Genomic DNA, 22,225 nt, shown 5'->3' on the forward strand with positions numbered 1-22,225 from the left:
CTCCATCCAAGAGGATAGGAAGCATGCTAGATCCCCCTCCCCCACCTCAAACCCCTTTTTTCCAAGGGAACTGTGGGCACAGGATGAGGTGTTATCCTCAGGTGATCACGGGGAAAACAAGCCAAATTTTCCTCTGCGGAGGAAACAACAGTTGATAAACCTTATGCAACCTCACAATCTGACAGTTGATGGTACAAACTCTTACAGAGATGGTTCATTCCACTTTTTATACTACTCCTAACAGAGTAAGCTGAAAGTCCAGGTCCCTTCTTTGTTTTTTGTTTTTAGAAAAAAAAAAAAAAAAAAACCCTTTACAGCACTTAATTATGCTGAATGGGATCATCTGGATAAGCATTTTTCCCTCCAAAGAGTTTCTCAGTTCTCTATCATGGAGGAAAAATTCACAAAGGTTGGAAAGTACCAGCAGTAGACACTGCGATTTCCAGCATCAAGATGCATAATTGCTTAAGCATCCAACAGGTAAGAAGTTGGAATTTTTTTGTTAAAATCCTCCTACCAATGGCGCTATGTTTTGCCATAGATGCCATAAAAGACCCTATCCACGAGGCGTCTCGCCTTGCGCTTGTGCTAAAACACATGCTTAGGACCCTGTGGTTCAGAGGGTTGGTCAGCCGAAGCATCTTGCAAAAAAGGGTGTCTTACTAGTTTCCCTTTTCATTGGGGAAGGTTTGGTGAAATACATCCAAATGATTTCTAGCAGTAAAGCTCTTTTGTCCAGTAGAAGGTTTAAATGTCCTTTTATTTAAAGTGAATCCATAACAGCTCACAGGTTAAGTACTCTGACAGCCAGTGCAGCCATGGGAGACTTCCTGACAGACATGGGTTCAGATCCACATGTCGGCGTTCACTAGCCACTCCTCACAGGTTAACTACTCTGATGGCCAGCGTAGCCATGGGCTTCCTGAAAGACGTGGGACCTCGTCCTCACGTTGGCTCCTTGTGACCTTGGACAAGTCACTTAAACAGATTCCTTCCCCTGCGCAGAGGCAGCTGCCTCTAGGCAGAGGTGACGGACTCCACCGTCAGACTCTAGGGCAGTGATGGCGAACCTTTTTGAGCCCGAGTGCCCAAACTGCAACACACTAAGTATAAAATTGATGCGCTTTAAATAAATAGTGCACAATATGCTGCTGCGACTAAGCTTAAATCCAGGAATAAAAAATGCATACATGTGAATAAAATAAATAAATAATTATGGTGCTAATACATGTGTTAAAATTGCCAAAATAAATCTTCAAATTGGTGATGTGACGGTGAGTATAAATAAAATAATAATGACACTCTGAGTACAATGTCCAGGCAGAGATAAATAGTGGGAGAAAGTAAAAATAATTAAACAGTTCCTTCCCTTAATCCAGATTGATTGACTCACTGGGTTAGATCGTTTGTATCAGGATATTTAGTTTTTCTTGCATCCCACTTCAGCCATTATACTGCTGGTGATTCGGCTCTCAGGATAAAGGTTTTATGCAAAGCAAGCAAAGAAAAAATAGATCATTGTGCAGTGAACTTACTAGATAGTACATAAGCAAAACAGGGACAAGAGATACACTCACAAACTCCCGGTCTATTAGAAGCATTCAAATAAGCAGATTGCAGTCAGCCGCTGTGGACGAGGTTTCCCATAGAGAAACAGCTGCTGTTAACCTTCAGGTGTATTGCAGCACTGAACGTCCTAAGCTCCTCCCACGCGTTACATCACTGACACGTGACTTTTTCAAGGATAAACATTATTTATCAAGGTTATTTACCAGATGCCTTTGCTGGGCATTTTTAAAGATGCCTTTGCTGGGCATTTTTAAAGATGCCTTTGCTGGGGGCATTGGTAATTAATGTGATCTTTGCTGTTGTATGCATGCTGATAACTTCTCAAACCTTGGCTCATACTCTGTTAGTTTGAGAGCAACACATACAGCACTTAATGTTCATCTGTTAGTCTATTTCTGGCATCATATTTTATATAATTCAATGCTGAAAACAACTGCTCGCAAGCATAGGATGACCCAAACAAAGAAAGCAAAGCAATTCCAAGTGTTTTCATTGACTTAAAATTATTTGGCAGAGAATTCCACACTTTAAGGATTTCTTTTTCCGAACTAGCAACTGCGCCGTCCTCTGTCATCCCTTCACACTCCATCTTCTCAAGTATTGCACGCAGGTCATAGAATTTATTTTTCCAGATAGAGCTTTTTTGAAATTCCAGTAGCTCCATTTCAAGATTTTCTAAATCTAACCAGTGTAAGCAGGAAAGATCAAGTTCTTCACACTTGGTTTTATCTGGAGAAGTAAGAAAACACAGGGTTGTCTCCATCTTACGGAACTGTAGAAATCTGTTACTAAAATTCTCCTTTGCAACTGCTATAGTGCTCGAAAATTCCTTGTAGATTTCTTGATGATTTGGATTGTCTGTAAATGTTGTAGAATTTTCCAATGCATTTTTAGATTTGGAAAATATTTCAGCTGCCCACTTTCAAGGTCTCTTTCAAAAACCTGCAGTTTTCTCTCAAATGTTCTGATATCGGAAAACATCCTTTCTGCTGTTTTCCCTAAACCTTGCAGTTTTTTGTTCAGTACATTGAAGTGTATTGTAAAATCGGTAAAAAACATGAGGTTGGTGAGCCAGGTCATATCAGTGAGCGGTGGATATTCCGCCCCTTTTCATTCATAAACAGCCTAATTTCATCCAAGCAGGCTACAAATCTCTCCAAGACCCGTCCTCTGCTTAGCCACCGTACATTATTGTACATAAGTAAAGTATTATACTGTGCCTGTACCTCATCAAGAAGTGCTTGAAATTGTCGAAAATTAAGAGCACAAGCCATGATGTAATTCACCATTTTTGTGACATCCTTGAGAATATCGTCTAATTTTTTGCTGCTTTCCTTGGCACAAAGAGCTTCTTGATGTATAATACAATGAAATTGAATGACTGGATGCTTTGCTTCTTTAACAAAAAACTGTATGAAACCAGATGTTACCCCCACCATGGAAGGTGCTCCATCACTAGTAACTGAAACCACTTTTTCTGGCCTTATGTCTTGTGACAAAAACGCCTCCATCACAGCATTGTAGATATCTATCCCTTGTGTTCTTCCAGGCAAAGACACAAGTTTCATGAGCTCTTCTCTCATGGTGTCACCAACAGCATAACACAAAATTACTGCTAGCCTTGCATGATTATTTATATCTGTGCTTTCATCCAAGCACATGGAGTAACAGGCTGCCTTTTGTAAGTCAGTGGTGAGCTGCTGACTAACATCACTTGCCATACGCAGGACTCTATCTTTAACAGTATTTCTGCTAAATGGCATTTCAGAGATTCGTTGCTTAATTTTGTCCTTGTTTGGGAAATCGTGAAAAAGGGAATTACTCACAGCCAACATGGCCGTTTTGATAAAATCGCCATCAGAGAGGGGCTTACCATGTTTTGCAATGCACAGTGAAATTTCAAAGCTGGCAGGTGCCAGATAATTTGTTTTAGAAAGATAGTTGCAAAAACTACGATACTGGCAGTGATATTTCCTCAATTTCCCATCAAGAAACTCTTTTCTTTCAGCTTCACCAAGTTCGGCAACACTTTTGTGGTTGGTATCAAAATGACGTCTGACACTTGATGTGCGAGATACAACACTTTCACTACACAGAACACATAACGCTTTCCTATTCAATCACTCCAAATGACTGCGTCCAGGCCTCTTGGAATGATCTTCCACTATCTCTTTTAAATTTAGCTTTCTTTGATATACTCATTTTTGGGTGTTCAAATCTACAAAAAACACAAAATTTACAAAATAAAGACGGATGAAGCACCCAATACAAATCTATCCCTACCTACCTACCTATACCAAAATTATTACTGCAACATTTCACAAAAAAGGTACCTAATAAACACAGAATTGTAGAAGAGCAACTCATGATTTTGTCCAATGTCCTGTGAAACCGCTAACACCGCTCTGCTGGGTTCGCTGTAGATACATAGGCCTGGAATAAAAAACATTATTTGTCATTGTTGTCCATAGGCCAGGACACAGGTTCAAAGTACTGCAGAGTATGGACAGAGTACTGCAGAGTATGGACAGAGTACTGCAGAGTATGGGCAGAGTATGGGCAGAGTATGGGCAGAGTATGGACAGAGTATGGACAGAGTATGGACAGAGTATGGACAGAGTATGGACAGAGTATGGGCAGAGTATGGGCAGAGTATGGACATTTCACAAAAAAAGGTACATAATAAACAAAGATTTGTAGAAGAGCAACTCACGATTTTGTCCAATGTCCTGTGAAATTGCTGACACCGCTCTGCTGGGTAGGCTGTAGATACAAAGGCCTGGAATAAAAAACATTATTTGTCATTGTTGTCCATAGGCCAGGACACAGGTTCAAAGTACTGCAGAGTATGGGGCAGAGTATGGGGCAGAGTATGGGGCAGAGTACTGCAGAGTACTGCAGAGTACTGCAGAGTATTGCAGAGTATGGACATTTCACAAAAAAAGTACATAATAAACAAAGATTTGTAGAAGAGCAACTCACGATTTTGTCCAATGTCCTGTGAAACCGCTGACACCGCTCTGCTGGGTCCGCTGTAGATACAAAGGCCTGGAATAAAAAACATTATTTGTCATTGTTGTCCATAGGCCAGGACACAGGTTCAAAGAACTGCAGAGTATGGACAGAGTACTGCAGTGTATTGCAGAGTATGGACAGAGTACTGCAGAGTATTGCAGAGTATGGGCAGAGTACTGCAGAGTATTGCAGAGTATGGGCAGAGTATGGACAGAGTATGGACAGAGTATGGACAGAGTATGGACAGAGTATGGACAGAGTACGGCAGAGTACTGCAGAGTATGGGCAGAGTATGGGCAGAGTATGGACATTTCACAAAAAAGGTACATAATAAACAAAGATTTGTAGAAGAGCAACTTACGATTTTGTCCAATGTCCTGTGAAACCGCTGACACCGCTCTGCTGGGTCCGCTGTAGATACAAAGGCCTGGAATAAAAAACATTATTTGTCATTGTTGTCCATAGGCCAGGATACAGGTTCAGAGTACGGCAGAGTATGGGGCAGAGTATGGGGCAGAGTATGGGCAAAGTATGGGCAGAGTATGGCAGAGTATGGGCACAGTACTGCAGAGTATGGGCAGAGTATGGGCAGAGTACTGCAGAGTATGGGCAGAGTACTGCAGAGTATGGGCAGAGTACTGCAGAATATTGCAGAGTATGGGCAGTGCAGAGTATTGCAGAGTATGGGCAGAATACTGCAGAGTACTGCAGAGTATGGGCAGAGTACTGCAGAGTATGGGCAGAGTACTGCAGAGTATTGCAGATTATGGGCAGTGTACTGCAGAGTATTGCAGAGTATGGGCAGAGTATTGGCAGGGTATTGGCAGGGTATTGCAGAGTATGGGCAGAGTACTGCAGAGTATGGGCAGAGTATTGCAGAGTATGGGCAGAGTACTGGGCTGGATCTGTAGTGTCCACATCGCAGCTCAGTAACCATACTCTGCAAATGATCTCTCTCCCTCCCCCTCTCCCCTCACACTGTAGGGCGCGCAGGTGCAAGATTCTGGGAGGACGTCCATGGACGCCCTCCCAGAATAAGCCGACCACACTGTAGCTGTCTTTCGGCTATGGCGGGTCGGAAGGTGGATAATAACTCACTGGGCTGCAGCATGGGGTCAGTTCCCGGGCGCTCCGGTGTGTCCGATGAAGAGGTGCGTCAGCAGGGAACGTCAGATGAAGAGACGTCAGATAAAAAGAACGGGGGGCGTGGTTTCAGCGCTCTCGTTTGGCGCTCGTGCGTCACGCCCACTCACCTCACGACACATCACCGCTAGCCCAGAGAACTATGGGAGATGTAGTTCGCGGGCGCGGTGTAGACGATTTTGACAGTGTAATTCTCAATTGTCACGGCGTGCCCACAGAGACGGCTCGACGTGCCGGCAGCGGCAGGCGTGCCACGTCTTCGCCATCACTGCTCTAGGGCATGATTTCCAAGAAATACTGTTCAGATCTGTGCGACTTCAAGGTAGTCCCTGCACTACTTTGGTACCACTTTGATGTGACTTGAGGTCCATAAACCTCTAGAATACACAGGCATTGTTTCCTGTCGCATCAAAATCGCGCCCTGACATATTCTCGGCGGCAAAGGATCACGGTAAAATCACGCAACTTTGGGGTTGCAATAGTGGAAACTGAGCCTAAGAGGAGAAAATATTCAGCCCCTGTTTACATGATTGAAGATGCGGTTTTCCTCCGCCCTGCAGGGCCTAGAAGGAAAATTAGGGACTTTAATCGCATCCGCTATCCAAGGATGGGAAGCGTGTTAGATCCCCTCCCCCACCGGAGATCCCTTATCAAGGGAACAGTGGGTAGAGGATGAAGGATTACCCTCAGGTAATCGGGAAGAAAGGCAAACCGAGTACTCCTCTGCAGAGGAGACAACTAGAGTTAGACTTTTTTTGAGCCTCGCAATCTGAGAAATTGCTGGTACAAACCTCTTACAGAGATGATTTGTGCCTCTTTCAAGCTACCTCTAGTAGAGTTAGCTGATAGTTCTGTTTTTTCTTAGGTTCCTTGGAACCTTCACTGCCTTTTTCATGCGTTTCCTGTACATGTACAGAGCCACGCAGAAATTCAACAGATCCATTCTAGATCTAAAAGAATCTAAATCAGTTTCTGAAGATCCGCTCCTTTCTATGGAGTCGATCAAGTCAGTAGTTTCTATCCTGCAAGGAGGAAAACTTCTAGCGCCTATCGGCATCAGGGATGCATATCTGCATGTCCATATATTTCCCGCTCACCAAAAGTTTCTGCGGTTCGAAGTAGAACATTAAAATCGCTAAAAAAGGGCTGCAGTATTTGGATCTGATCATAGATACAGCCCAGAAAAAGGGTCTTCTTGCCCAGAAAAAAAAAAAAAAGAACACCACTCTATAAAAGAGTTGGTGCGGATGGTCAGGTCAAAAGGACGTTCCTCCATTCACCTTTGCATGAGGTTGTTAGAAAGGATGGTGGCTTCATTCGAAGCAGTTCCCTTTGCCCAGTTCCATTCGAGACTGTTGCACAACAGTATTCTATTTGCTTGGAACAAAACGATCCAAGCTTTGGACTTGCCAATGCGGCTGTCCCCAAGGGTGTCCCAAAGCCTCAATTGGTGGTTACTAAAGAATGTCCTAAAGGGTAAATCCTTCAGACCACTTATCTGGAAAGTGGTAATAAAGGGGTAGTGGCTGCGCTGTAATAGGGGGGAAGGGGGGGGGGAGGAGTGGGGATCGACAGGGGGGTAGAACTATGCTAAAAAATAGTAAAAATCATGTGACCGTGGTGAAATAAGGCAAACTCAACTATGGGTGTATAATCAAATACAATTAGAATATAAAAATGTAAGCACAAACACAATATCTGTATATATATATAAAATAAATATATATATACCAGCAATAATCATATGCAAGGATAGGTGAATCTACTAGGAAAAAGGCATAAATCCAAAGTCTATCGTGATAACATAAGAGATACCTCCAATAACATTGCTAGAACCTTGTCTGTAGCAAAAATATAAAATAATCAACAAATAAATCCACACGTGAAATAATAAATAATGTGAATACAAAGTGAAAAAAAGTGTCCATAAACAGTAGTCCCAGTGATTGGTGTTGGTGTCCCGCCAACACTTGGCGAAGAAAATACCATAAAAATAAAAAATGATAATAGTAAAAAAGGACACAAACTGACAGCAGTCCCACCACCAAATTTAACAATCCTGGATGTGAATACGATGTTGAATGAATCAGGGGAAAGGAAGAAACCAGTGTGCTGACAGGTGGGGGCACCTTCGTGTTCCCAGGCCCCTTACCTTACGGCTGTAAGGTATACAGCATATGCCAAAGAAGCTCCACAGGCGGGGGAGTTCAGCAATACCGCAGATAACGTTGATAGATGTTGCCGTGTATCATATATGAAAAAACAAAGAGCGAATGCTACATAGTATGATACCGTTTGGTTTAGAGGCACAGGTGGGAGAGAGGAGAGGGGGGTTTGCACTCACTTTTAGTCAATGAGCGCACGCCTCAACCCACGAACGCCGAGCTCGTATAGTCCCAGGTTCTGGATCATCTGAGGGACTCTCCCCGCTTTCAAATCCACCACCCGTTATGCAGAGTTGTTTAGTGCGGTATATAAAAAACAGAAACCGCACATAGCATAATCCCGTCTAACACATACTTTATTAAAATATCTCTAAAACTCGTACACTTACATTTAAAACCAGCTGGGGGGTAAAACATCGGCGCTCGTGGATGTTTTACCCCCCAGCTGGTTTTAAATGTAAGTGTACGAGTTTTAGAGATATTTTAATAAAGTATGTGTTAGACGGGATTATGCTATGTGCGGTTTCTGTTTTTTATATACCGCACTAAACAACTCTGCATAACGGGTGGTGGATTTGAAAGCGGGGAGAGTCCCTCAGATGATCCAGAACCTGGGACTATACGAGCTCGGCGTTCGTGGGTTGAGGCGTGCGCTCATTGACTAAAAGTGAGTGCAAACCCCCCTCTCCTCTCTCCCACCTGTGCCTCTAAACCAAACGGTATCATACTATGTAGCATTCGCTCTTTGTTTTTTCATATATGATACACGGCAACATCTATCAACGTTATCTGCGGTATTGCTGAACTCCCCCGCCTGTGGAGCTTCTTTGGCATATGCTGTATACCTTACAGCCGTAAGGTAAGGGGCCTGGGAACACGAAGGTGCCCCCACCTGTCAGCACACTGGTTTCTTCCTTTCCCCTGATTCATTCAACATCGTATTCACATCCAGGATTGTTAAATTTGGTGGTGGGACTGCTGTCAGTTTGTGTCCTTTTTTACTATTATCATTTTTTATTTTTATGGTATTTTCTTCGCCAAGTGTTGACGGGACACCAACACCAATCACTGGGACTACTGTTTATGGACACTTTTTTTCACTTTGTATTCACATTATTTATTATTTCACGTGTGGATTTATTTGTTGATTATTTTATATTTTTGCTACAGACAAGGTTCTAGCAATGGTATTGGAGGTATCTCTTATGTTATCACGATAGACTTTGGATTTATGCCTTTTTCCTAGTAGATTCACCTATCCTTGCATATGATTATTGCTGGTATATATATATTTATTTTATATATATACAGATATTGTGTTTGTGCTTACATTTTTATATTCTAATTGTATTTGATTATACACCCATAGTTGAGTTTGCCTTATTTCACCACGGTCACATGATTTTTACTATTTTTTAGCATAGTTCTACCCCCCTGTCGATCCCCACTCCTTCCCCCCCCCTTCCCCCCTATTACAGCGCAGCCACTACCCCTTTATTACTATTTTTTGATCTGTTCTGGAGCAGTTTTTGTGTGTTGCAGCAGTACTCCCTTAGTATAGGATTCATCTGACAGCGCAGGAGTCTTCTACACAGTCTTATCTGGAAAGTGGTAATGACAGAGAAGACAACTGTCCAAGGACAGTGTTCAAGAACTGAAAGAGCCTTGCCCATCAACATCCTAGAGATTCGGGTAGTGCGTCTGGCTCTAAAAGTCTGGACTTCCAGGTTAAGGGATTGTCCCGACAGGATCCAATCCGTCAATGCCACGGCTGTGGCCTATATCAATCACCAAAAGGGGCACCAAGAATCTCTTAGTGCAGAGAGAAGTGAACCATATTCTAACTTGGACAGAAAGAAATATTCCGTGCCCGTCGGCAGTCTTCATTCCAGGAATAGAGAATTGGCACGCACACTACATGTGCCGCCAGCAGATTAATCCCAGGGGAATGGTCTATTCACCCCGACATGTTTCGGGCTGTTTGTCAAGGATGGGGGACTCCGGATGTAGATCTTCTAGCATCCAGTGCAACATAAAGTTAGTCAACTTTGTGTCCACAACAAAGGATCCATTCGCATGCAGAACAGATGCGTTGATGATACTGTGGGATCAGCTTTTACTGATCTATGCATTTCCCCCTATTCAGTTGCTGCCTTGACTTCTTTGCAGGATCAAGCTGGAAAGAAAACCGGTAATTCTGGCAGCACCAGCATGGCCCAGAAGGTCATGGTATGCAGAGGTCGTAAAGATGGCAGTGGAGGATCTGTGGTCCCTTCCACTAAGGCCAGACCTGCTCTCACAGGGGCCGATATTCCATCCTACTTTACGAATGCTAAATTTAACGGCCTGGCTATTGAGACCCACATTCTGAAAAGACGTGGGCTTTCCAGTGCAGTTATTTCTACTTTAATGCTAGGAAGCCAGCTTCTAGAGCTATATATTATAGAGTCTGGAAAGCTTATGTTTCCAGGTGTGAATCCAAGGGTTGGCACCCTCGGAGATATATTATAGGCAGAATTCTTGCCTTTCTACAAGTAGGCGTAGAGATGAAGTTGGCCCTGAGTACTATTAAGGGCCAAGTCTCAGCCTTATCAATTTTACTTGCTACGCATTCTTTAGTCCGGGGTTTCATGCAAGGAGTGATGTGGATTAATCCGCCAGTTACATCACCCTTAAGCCCTTGGGACTTGAATTTAGTTTTGTCAGTGTTGCAAAAACCGCCATTCGAACCATTACAGCATGTTCCCTTATTCCTTTTGACTAGGAAGCTGATATTTTTGGTTGCTATATCCTCAGCAAGGAGGGTTTCAGAATTGGCTGCTCTTTCCTGTAAAGAGCCATATTTGGTTATTCATGAGAACAGAGTGGTGTTGGGCCCTCGTCCAGGTTTTTTACCGAAGTGGTCTCAAGTTTCCACCTGAACCAAGATATTGTCCTGCTGTTTTTTTTCCAAAACCATGTTGGTTATTCATGAGGACAAAGTGGTGTCACGCCCTCGTCCAGGCTTTTTGCCAAAAGTGGTTTCAGGCTTTCATCTGAATGAAGATATTGTCCTGCCATCGTTTTTTCCAAAATCATGTTCCAAAGAAGAAAAGTCACTACATTGTCTTGATGTGGTGAGAGCAGTGAAGATCTATTTAAAGAAAACTGCTCAGATTCGTAAGACTGATGTCTTATTTATTCTGCCAGAGGGTCCTAAAAAAGGACAGGCAGCGTCAAAATCCACTGTGGCTAAGTGGATTCGGCAGGTTATAATTCAAACTTATGATTTAAAGGGAAAGATTTCCCCTTTTCAAGTTAAGGCGCACTCTGCCAGAGCGGTTGGTGCTTCTTGGGCAGTGCGTCACCAGGCCTCCATGTCTCAGATCTGCAAGGCCACGACTTGGTCTTCAGTGCATACATTTACAAAATGTTATCAAGTAGATGTAAGATGGAATGAGGATATCGCCATTGGGCGCAGTGTGCTGCAGGCAGCAGTATAATTCCTCAAGGTCTGGGGGTGCCCTACGGGTTGTGTCTCCCTCCCCTCAAGTAGCATTGCTATGGGACATCCCACCAAGTAATTACTTGAGGCTCTGTGTCCTATGATGTACGATAAAGAAAATAGGATTTTTAAAACAGCTTACCTGTAAAATCCTTTTCTTGGAGTACATCATAGGACACAGAGCTCCCGCCCCTCTGTTTTATGGGGTGAGAGTATATTGCTTATATTGCTTGGCTACAAAAACTGAGGACTCCTGGAAGGAGGAGGGGTTATATAGGGGAGTCAACTTCCTGTATTGGTTATACCAGTCTCAACACCTGAAGGTAGGCCCATAACCCACCGCCAAGTAATTACTTGAGGCTCTGTGTCCTATGATGTACTCCAAGAAAAGGATTTTACAGGTAAGCTGTTTTAAAAATCCTATTTTTTTTGTAACCTTGGCCAGATCTGTGCCTTGCCACAATTCTGTCTCTATGGGGTGCTGTGTGTACATTAATGAGGAAAAAAAATGAACTTAAATGATTTTAGCAAATGGCTGCAATATAACAAAGAGTGAATAATGTAAGGGGGTCTGAATACTTTCCGTCCCCACTGTACATCATCTAGTGCGGAAAGGAGTGATTGAAGAGGTTCCGGTATACGAAAGGGGCACAGGGTATCACTCAAATCTTTTTATGGCTAAGAAACCAAATGGGGACACAAGGCCCATTTTGGACCTAAGATCCCTGAACAAGTATCTTTTGATACAGTCCTTTCGGATGGAGTCTGTCCGCTCAGTAGTAACCTCACTCTTTCAGCCTCATCAGAGGTTCCTACGTTTTGCAGTAGAGGAACGTCATTTTCAGTTTGTGGCTCTCCCCTTCGGCTTGCAACAGCTCCCTGGGTGTTCACAAAGGTGCTAGCACCAGTACTGGGTCGCTTAAGGGCCCAAGGGATCCTGGTGCTCGGGTATCTGGACGACCTCCTGCTCAGAGATCACTCAGTACAGGCTCTAGAACAGAGCATAATATACACAGTGAGGTATTTGAAAAGCTTAGGCTGGATCATAAATACCAAAAGGTCAGCCTTGAGACCAGCTCAAAGTCTAATCAGGTGCGTCAGATAAGGGACACCAGACAACCCTCCATTGTATGAGCCTTCTAGGGAGGATGATATCCTCCTTCGAGGCAGTGCGCTATGCCCAGTTCCATTCCAGGCCTTTACAACAGAACATCTTGTTGGCTTGGAACAGAGGAAGAAAAGCCCTGGATTTTCCATTGTGCTTATCTCCTCAGGCATGCTTAAGCCTAAGCTGGTGGTTGCAGGATCAGAACCTGCGAAAGGAAAAATCCTTTCTCCTGGTAACTTGGAGAGTACTGACTACAGATGCCAGTCTCTCAGGCTGGGGAGCGATCCTAGACGGCCTCACAGCTCAGGGGAAATGGTCAGGGACAGAGCAGACCCTGCCCATCAACGTCCTAGAATTACGGGCAGTATGTCTGACCCTACGGTCCTGGATGGTGGAGCTTCAGGACTGCCCCATCAGGGTTCAGTCCGACAATTCCACAGCTGTGGCCTAGATAAACCACTAAGGCGGTACCAGGAGTCGTTCATGTGTGTCAATTGACATGTGTCAATTATATCAGCAGTCCATATCCCAGGAATAGAGAACTGGAAGGCAGATTATCTCAGCCGCCAGCAGATCTGCCCGGGTGAATGGTCCCTACACCCAGAGGTGTTCCTGGTAATTTGCCAACATTGGGGATGGCCAGAGGTTGAACTACTGGTATCCAGGTTCAACAACAAGCTACAGCAGTTTGTGTCTCAAACAAGAGATCCTCTGGCAATTGGAGCAGATGCTCTGATAGTTCCATGGAGCCAGTACTTCCTGGTTTATGCTTTCCCTCTGATCCCTCTCCTTCCACATTTGTTGCGCAGGATTCAGAGAGAGGGGATTCCAGTCATTCTGGTGGCACCAGCCTGGCCCAGAAGGCCCTGGTTTCCGGAAATTGTGAGATTGACAATAGACGGGCCACGGACGCTTCCACGTCACCCCAATCTACTGTCACAAGGTCCTATATTCCACCCCAGTTTACAGTCTCTGAATTTGACGGCATGGCTATTGAAGCCAGGGTGTTAAAGGACCGTGGAATATCGGGACCAGTGGTGTCTAGTGAATGCTAGAAAAGCTATCACTAGGAAGATTTATCATAAGGTCTGGAAGACTTATATTGCTTGGTGTGAAGCCAGAACATGGCATCCTCGGAAATATGTGATTGGGAGAATTCTCTCTTTTCTACAATCAGCTGTGGAAATCAAATTGGTTTTGCGTACAATCAGAGGTTGGGTTTCGGCCCTATCAGTATTCTTCCAAAGGCCTTTAGCCTCCCACTCACTGATCGAAACCTTTATGCAAGGGGCAACTCGCTTGCCTCCCCCCATTAGGTCACCTATGTGTCCTTGAGACTTGAACTTGGTGCTGTCTGTGTTACTGAAACAACCATTTGAACCTATTAAGGAAATTCCATTAGACTTGCTGTCACGCAAGCTAGCCTTCCTGATGGCTATCACCTCAGCTAGAAGGGTGTCAGAGTTGGTGGCCCTTTCATGCAGGGAACCGTACTTGATCCTTCACCACGACCTGTTCCATCCCTGCTAAAGATGGTGTCGGCCTTTCATTTAAATCAGGACATTATTTTGCCTTCTTTTTTCTCTCAGCCTCGTTCGGTGGAAGAGAGATGACTGCATTCTTTGGACGTTGTCTGGGCAGTCAAGGTTTATTTGTCTAGATCTGCAGAGAACCGAGGATCAGACTCTTTTTTTGGTTTACCAAAAGACCCAAGAAAGGGCAGGCAGCTTCCAAAGCTTCCATTGCCAATTGGGTCCGTCAGTTGGTCCTTTAGGCCTATGAAACATAAAGCTCCTCCCTTTAGGGTGAGAGCTCATTCTACTAGGGGTGTAGGAACCTCCTGGGTTTTTCGCCATCAGGTATCTGTGGCTCAGAATTGTAAGGCTGCTACCTGGTCTTCAGTGCATATGTTCACAAAATGTTACCAAGTGGATGTTCGAGCAGCCGAGGATTCGGCTTTCACCCGCAGTGTACGGTGGGCTGCCATATAGGTTTTGATGGCTATTGTTTGGCAGGGTGTTTCCCTCCCCTCAAAGCTATTACTCTGGGACGTCCCAGCAGGTAATGAATATTAGCCTGACTCTGTGTCACATGATGTATGAAAAAGAAAATAGGATTTTTACGTCATACTTACCTTTAAAATCCTTTTCTTTGAGTACATCATGGGACACAGAGATCCCTCCCCTCTTTTTTGAGGATTCAGTGCTTGCTACAAAACTGAAGTGCTTCCTGTATGGGAGGGGTTATATAGGGGATCACTTCCTGTCTGAAGACCTTTGGTCTACCAGTGTCCATTCACCTAATGGTGAAGTATAACCCAGAAGGTAATGAATATTAGCCAGACTCTGTGTCCCATGATGTACTAAAGGGATTTTACAGGTAAGTATGATGAAAAATCCTATTTTTTAGCCAGATTTTTTAAAATAACCATCCAAGGCTGCACACAGTTTCTCATAAATCTCAATATAAATACCATTTATTTTTTTCAGGTGAGTGTCTGCGCAAGGCTGACAATGCTGCTGAATTCTAGAGCAGTGAAGTCATCCAACCAGCATCAATAGAGCTCTTTTTTTTTTTTTTTTAGCCTTGAAACAGTTTTACTGCCTACCAGCCGTGCAGACAGACACCCTCCCTGTAGGTTTGCGATTAAATGATCGCTTGCAAAAAGATTTAAAAAATGGTATTTTCATCAAGAATTATTAGAAAGCAGTTGCAGTAAATATAAGAGCAGTAGGGCGGAGACATTTAAAAGGTGGGGTTTTTTATTTTTATAGCCAGCACTGCCACAAAGGAAGCTGGGCAGAGGCAAAGTGGGGTTCAAATTACAGTGTAACTATAACCTTATGACTTGTTTACATTAGACCGTAACCGGAAGTGATGAAATCCTGGTCACTTCTGGTTTTTGAGGTCACACAGTGGGGGTAATATCATCAGTTTTTCTAACAGTGTCCCAGGAACTGGATACAGCTGGTTGCATCCTTACCGTGCTCCCCGATCAGATGGGTGAGCCTGGTCCTGTGTCTTTGCTGCATCTGTGATGGTCACGCGCAGCTGCAGCAAAGATCCCTCCCAGCGCTTGTGTGCGGAGAGATTTGTTGCTGGGGCAGGTCTCTGTTTCCAGTGGGAGGAAGACTGTGATTGGTAACTTTATTATTATTCATTGTTTGTTACTTTGCATTGCTATTGTAATGACCTTTTAACTTTTAGTTAACCTTTATTTTAGACCTCGAAAAGCTGGGGAAAAAAAGAAGATGGACAGTGCCGTTTACCAAGGCCATATAAAAAATGATTTAAGATTATGACCTTCAATGAGACACAACATTTTGTAAAGTTAATCAGCATTTGTCTGCTACCTGTTTTGTACATGTGTATATATACTGTATATGATGAACTGTAAAATATGTTATGCACTCTATAATACAGCTCCCATAAATGTCAAGAACCGCCATAGGGTATTTCAAACATTGACATTTTTTTAATCCAAAGTAATATTTTTACTATTTTATCTTAAGAATTTCATCAAAATTTTGAGATGTAATAGAGTTACCACGTAAATATTTTTAGTTTACTTAGTGCAAGTTCATTTTAGCATGTCTGCTGTGCAATCTTCATTTTTTTTCAGTTACATGTACTTACATTGCTGTCCTGTTATACACTGGGCCCTGTTAATGTCCCTCAGTTCTACTGTTTGCCATGTATGATCAGTACACACATGGAGCTGCTCAGTATAAAACAAAATGGTTGCTGGAATTACCCTAACCCTTAGTGGTATATTTATAAAAAAAAAAAAAATGCAGCTTTTTATGCTGCAAAACTGCATGTGTAGTCATTCTGTGCGAATGGCAGCAAAATTAATGGGTTGCTATGGTAGTAGGCGATTTATTGCTAGGATGGATATTTTTAAATTATAAGAATAGCATGAATCAGGTAATATTGCAGTCCACTAGGTGGAGCTGGTGATCATAGGAAATACTGTATTTATCGGTGTATAACACGCACCCCAATTTTAGGAGGGAAGTTTAAGGAAAAAAACTTACATTTTAAATAAAGAACTTTTAAGCAAAATTAGGGTCACAGCTCATCAATGCACCCTGCTCAGTGCCCATCTGCAGCCTCTAAATTGCCCATCAATGCACCCTGCTCAGTGCCCATCTGCAGCCTCTAAATTGCCCATCACTGCACCCTGCTTAGTGCCCATCTGCAGCCTATAAATTGACCAACAATGCAGCCTGTTCAGTGCCCATCTACAGGCTCACTTTCCCATCATTGCAGCCTCGCCAGTGTTGGATTATCCCTGCTGTCTCTGAGGGAAGAGGAGGAGTGGGTGCCGCTGAATTACACCAGGCGCTCCGTCACTCATAGCCATGCCTCCTGGCCCTGCTCATGTAATAGACAGAACAGTGGCCCAATGCAGGGCCAGGAGGCGTGGCTGTGAGTGACGGAGGAGATCGCAGCTCTTTGCACAGTAATTCAGCAGCGCTCGCTCCTCTTCCCTCAGAGACAGCAGGGATCGGTGTATAACACGCACCCACAATTTCCCCCTGATTTTAAGGGGAAAAAAGTGCGTGTTATATGCCAATAAATACAGTATGTATATAATAGTTGGGTCCATCTAGTGGCCATAATATGATATTGATTGACACTATTCTTATGAATGAAGAGCATCCACCCTTGAGAGAAAATAGCCTAGTAACATTCAGTTTGCCAGCATTCACACAGAACAAATACATGAGGTGTGCAAAAAGAAATAGCTGTGATTTTTTTTTCTAATAAATGTTTCCCTTAGTGTAACTGACAGTCATGCATAAAGAGGACATTGGCATCTCAGGAGAAAAGCAACGCACAAAGGAATGTGTTTTTTTTTCTTTTTACTAAATTGAATGCACAATACATCTAATTTTAGAAATGCCATACTAAATATCTAATATAAAATAGTATTTGCATGTGTGTATTCTCTAATATGTTTTGTTTTTGTTATTTTTGTGGTGCAAGGATAAACATACACTTTAAATTTAGTTATCGTAAATTCTAATTTGACCAAGGATTCTGTTTTTTCCATATTCGTAAATGCTTTATTGGTTTCTCCAGGATCTCTGAGCATAGTTTGTAGGTGATTTTTGTAGCAAAACAGAACAACCATACTAAAATAATTTTGAAGAGCAATGCCATCTATGGGGTATAATTTAACTCTGTCCAGTAATAATGTTATAATCACTGGTAACATGAAAATAGCCTTTAAAACCCACTGGACACTTAAGAGAGTTCAACTGCTAGTCTTCCCTTATGTTCGCTATATTTTGCTGCTAACTTATAAAGGTGATCTTTTATTTAGCAATAGCACAAAGCACGATTTTAAATAAGACTGCAGCTTTTTTCTGTTAAGCTTCGTACACACGATCAGATTTTCCGAAGGCGTGTGCCTGGATTTTGTCTTGCATACAAACGGCAAGGAATTGTCACCAACAAACACGAACGTAGTGACGTACTACATATTTTTTCAGCTCTTTAGCGCCACTCTTTGGGCTTCTTCTGCTAATTTCATGTTAGTAGAAGTTTGGTGAGTGTTGATTCATGCTTTTCATTGAGTGTTCTATTGGCAGATAGCATGTCTAATTTTATTTGTTTTCTTTTTTTAATGCACATCAAAAAATTGTGGCAAATAATACTTGGCTATGTGTTTTACTTCAAATGACAGTTTGGGAGTAGGTGTTACATTTAAAAAAATACAATGTAAAATTGACAAGGGACACCATAGTTGTATCTTTGATCTTAAAAACTACGGGATAATGGTGTTGTGGTAACTTGCCCCAAAAAAATAAAAAATATTATTCTTGATATCACTTGAAAAAAAAAGCCTTTGAAAATTTGTTTGCAATAACTCCATCAGTATCACCAGCAAAGCAGCTTCATTATTATCCCATTAAAGAAGAAGAGAATGTGTGCTGCATTTCGAGATTTTATAATTTGCCACGTCACGAATGTTAATTCTCCATTACGAACGCTAGTTTACATGACCGACCGCCTCTGGCTTGTCCTTGCTTCCGAGCATGCATGTTTGTACTTTGGACTTTTGTCCTACGGACTTGTGTACACACGCTCAGAAAATCTGACAACAGACATTTGTCTGTGGAAAATTTTAAAACCTGCCATCCAACATTTGTCTGCAGAAAATCCAACAACAATTGTCCGATGGAGCATACAAACAGTCGGATTTTCCGCCAACAGCCTGTCATCACACAATTCCTGTTGGAAAATCCGATCGTGTGTACAAGGCTTTAGATCTAGTTAGGTAGCATTAAAACCTCCCCTAGGTTTTCATTGCTATGTGTCTTAATTGGGGAGATTTTCCCTCCATTTCCTGTCCTGCAGAAACTGGGACAGGAACTGGGTTGACATCTCCCTACTGGAAGCACCGACAACAATAAAACTTTTTTTTGAAGAATGGGGATAGGTTGGAATCTGTGCCAGGATTTTTATTACTGTATATGTCCATTTGTGTGTGTGTGTGTGTGTGTGTGTGTGTGTGTGTGTGTGTGTGTGTGTGTGTGTGTGTGTGTATTTTTTTTTTTTTACCATCCCTTTCTTTCCCAAAGACAGTGGTCATTTTGTAAATGCATAATGGGAGGAACAAGCTGAAGCCAGAAGCTGGTTTGCTGTCAAGCACAGTTGCTCCAGAGACTGTCTTTAGCTTGTTCAGTTAAGCTGTAAGAATGAAATATAGAAACTGAAGCAGCTGTGCATGGCAATCAATAAGCTTCTGCCTGCTCCAGTTTTAATAAATTTCCCTCAATGAACAAGATGCTCCTTAGACTAGCTTTTACAAGCTGGACGGACAGATCTAGTCTTATTCTGCTGAGCAGTGTAGCAATCAATTTGTTCTCTAAATATTGGTTTTAATTGGTTGCAAATGGGGGAAGTGATAAATAATGCTGGTAAATAAGACTGGGCATAGATGGCTAAAATTTCAGCCACTCATATTACAAGAGACGGCTTGGATTACGGAATCAAGTTATTCTCTTGCATGGAAGAATCTCCATTATATCCACACAGATGTGGCTTCCTGAAAACAATTGTGCTGAGGAACAATGACCAGTCAGTGTTTGGCTGATAATTTTCCACACTGCTCAGTCAGATTGAATGGGCTGAGCTCTTCTTGGCCACTCACAGAAAGCGTTGTATTTCATCAGTGATTACCAGGCTTCCTCTGACTGTGGTAGAGATTGTGATGTCATCTCCTTGCCTGTCCACCTCAGCCAATCAGAGGAAGCCTTGTGTTCTTTGATGAAATGCAAAGCTTCATATGAATGGCTGAGTAGAGCTCAACCCAACTCGATTGATCCAGGAGCAGGATGGAAAGTACCTATCCTGCTGCTGGAATACAGTGCTGTATACTGTCTTTAGCTGATGCTACATACAGTTTATACAGTGCACCCAGCTGTCACATCGATTGTCAACCAGCTTGGTTCAAATGGACTATTTAAAAGTCACAAGAAACCCGGAGTAAGGTTTTAAGTCTCTTTGCTCCTGAGAGATTCATAGGTTGCAGGAACCTCATCTCCTCAACAATAAATACGATGGATAAGCCTTCATAAAGTAGAGGAACGAGAATGGAGTCACTCCAAGGTATGTTTAGGAGAAATCTATCTGTTGTCTTTTACGCATTTCACTCCCAACAGGAGTCATTAGTCATAGTCATAAATGTACTTTGGACTTTTTGACATTGAGTGACTCCTTTCTTGTTTCTCTGCTTTTGATGTTAATGAATCTTGGAGCCATCACCCTTTGGTCGGATGAGGGGATCATTACAATAGAGCAGTTGTTATGCAGACTCTTGTTATAAAAATGACATAGTGGATAAACCAATAGCTAAAGTAATTTACATGGGATCTTGCACAGCAGCAGGGGGTCACAAAACACAAAACAGTCAGATTAGAAATCCATAAATTGATAAGTGTGAGCTAGACACAGAAATAAAACACAGCATTTGACAATAGTAACTATGTGCCTTTCATCTGATGACATGAAGTGTAATTATATTTAATTAGTCTGCATACTTGGGATGGCACTAAAATATTTATACACATCAGTGTGGACCCTTTGTGTCACTGGCAATAGTAGCAGGCTTTGTTGGCGACGGTTGATTTGCAGAAGATGTTTAAATGAAGTCAAGTTGATAGGCACAAATATTGTTTCATATGCACAGGTCAAGGTTGGTGGCAATTTAATTTGTGACAGTCGTAGTTGATTTAGTATTGGCTGCTAAAAGCCACATAAAAGGACCAAATTCAATTTTTGCTCAGATGCAGCCCACGGTGTGCATGCCTATGCTCTGGTTGCAAGGATACTCCTAGCTAGAGCAACAGTGCCTGTGAAAGGATTACTTCAGAGAATCCCTTCAAAGAGAACAGTAAAATGACCATAGAAATGAAGCAGCAGCAGTTGATGCATTACATACATTATATGTTGTTGTAAATGCTTGCAAAGCTAAAATGTCAGTCTATGTGGTCATGTGCCTCTTTTAAAATAAGATTATAAAATCTTAATAAAAATTGCATTGACTGCATTCATAAAAATGTATTGTTTTAGTTCCTACAGACTGGAGAATGTTTGGATAGGGACTGCACAAATGTACTGTACAGTAGTAAAGTAGGGCCAAAATCAGAAGAAAACTAATGGGCAAAATGTTCCATATTTACAAAGGAAAACATTTCGTTCAAGATGTAACAAGATCTATGAAAGTGCATTGTTTTTAAGTTATAGTATCTAGCTAAAGAATTCCATCCACAATTCTTGTTGCATACAAAGTGTACTATGAGAAATTCAGAACATACGTATAATGTAAGAATTATGAAGGCTGACATATACTGAAATTGCTAGCTGCCTGGCCTTTATACTTGATCAGAAACAGCATGAAGATCTGTAAAGCAGAGTTAACTGGGACCTCTAGATCAGTGTACTTATTCAGTTCAGCGACCAAGAAAGCCATTAAATCAGCATGACAGTCAGGAAACTAAAATTATTTCAATAAAAAGGTCAGGAATGTCATCATCCTATAAAAGTCTACCTCTAGGAGTTGATTTTACTTGTATATTGAGTATGTTTTTGGTTACTATAGACATGGCTGTGTAAAGAGTTTGTGGTGATAGAGGAATACTCAGGTGACAGTCTTTTTTAGTGCTTTTATTATAGCCTCTAAAATCATTTCTGGCTATCAGTATGTTTAAAGGCTGGGTTCATACTATTCCGAATTGGATGCAGTTTCTCCGCATCCAATTCGCAATAGGAGATTTTGATGAGCTCTCTATGGAGCCGGTTCACATATCTCTGCTGCGGCTCCGGTGCGAATTTGCACAGGAGCCCTGTATGTCTTTTGCTCGGTTTCAGGTCCGAATTCAGACAAAAATTCGGGCTGAAATCAGACCTGAAACGGTGAACGGGGACGCACCGGACCCCTGCTGTGAGCCACATGTGAAGATAGTGTGAACCCAGCCTTAATACAATCTTCGTACCAGATGTTATGCTGGTATGTAGGCAGGAGTAAGAGGGTCCAAAATAAAATCCCAAAGAACTAGTGTACCCACATTTTTCATTATGGTGTTCTCTGATTACAGTGTACTTTGCAGAACAGTATTTTATTTTGCTCATAAACATGCTGATATTTATGTTTCAATTATGTTTTAATTCAATAAATGTTTATATTTTTTCTGTTTCTATCTTTTTCAAGAGTATATTTAAGAGTAA

General features: G+C 42.2%; 1 protein-coding gene across 1 annotated transcript in view; it reads left to right on the forward strand.

The window, feature by feature from the left end:
* Positions 1-22,218, forward strand: part of SLC22A3 (solute carrier family 22 member 3) — an 803,039-nt gene extending 780,821 nt beyond the window's left edge. Inside the window, exon 11 of the mRNA XM_073627457.1 lies at positions 15,708-22,218. Within this exon, the coding sequence (XP_073483558.1) occupies positions 15,708-15,786 (79 nt within the window). The 3' untranslated portion in view covers positions 15,787-22,218. The remainder of the gene's footprint in view (positions 1-15,707) is intronic.
* Positions 22,219-22,225: the final 7 nt, after the last annotated feature.

Source organism: Aquarana catesbeiana, linkage group LG04 (genome assembly GCF_042186555.1).
Source record: "Aquarana catesbeiana isolate 2022-GZ linkage group LG04, ASM4218655v1, whole genome shotgun sequence".
Lineage (NCBI taxonomy): Eukaryota > Metazoa > Chordata > Amphibia > Anura > Ranidae > Aquarana > Aquarana catesbeiana.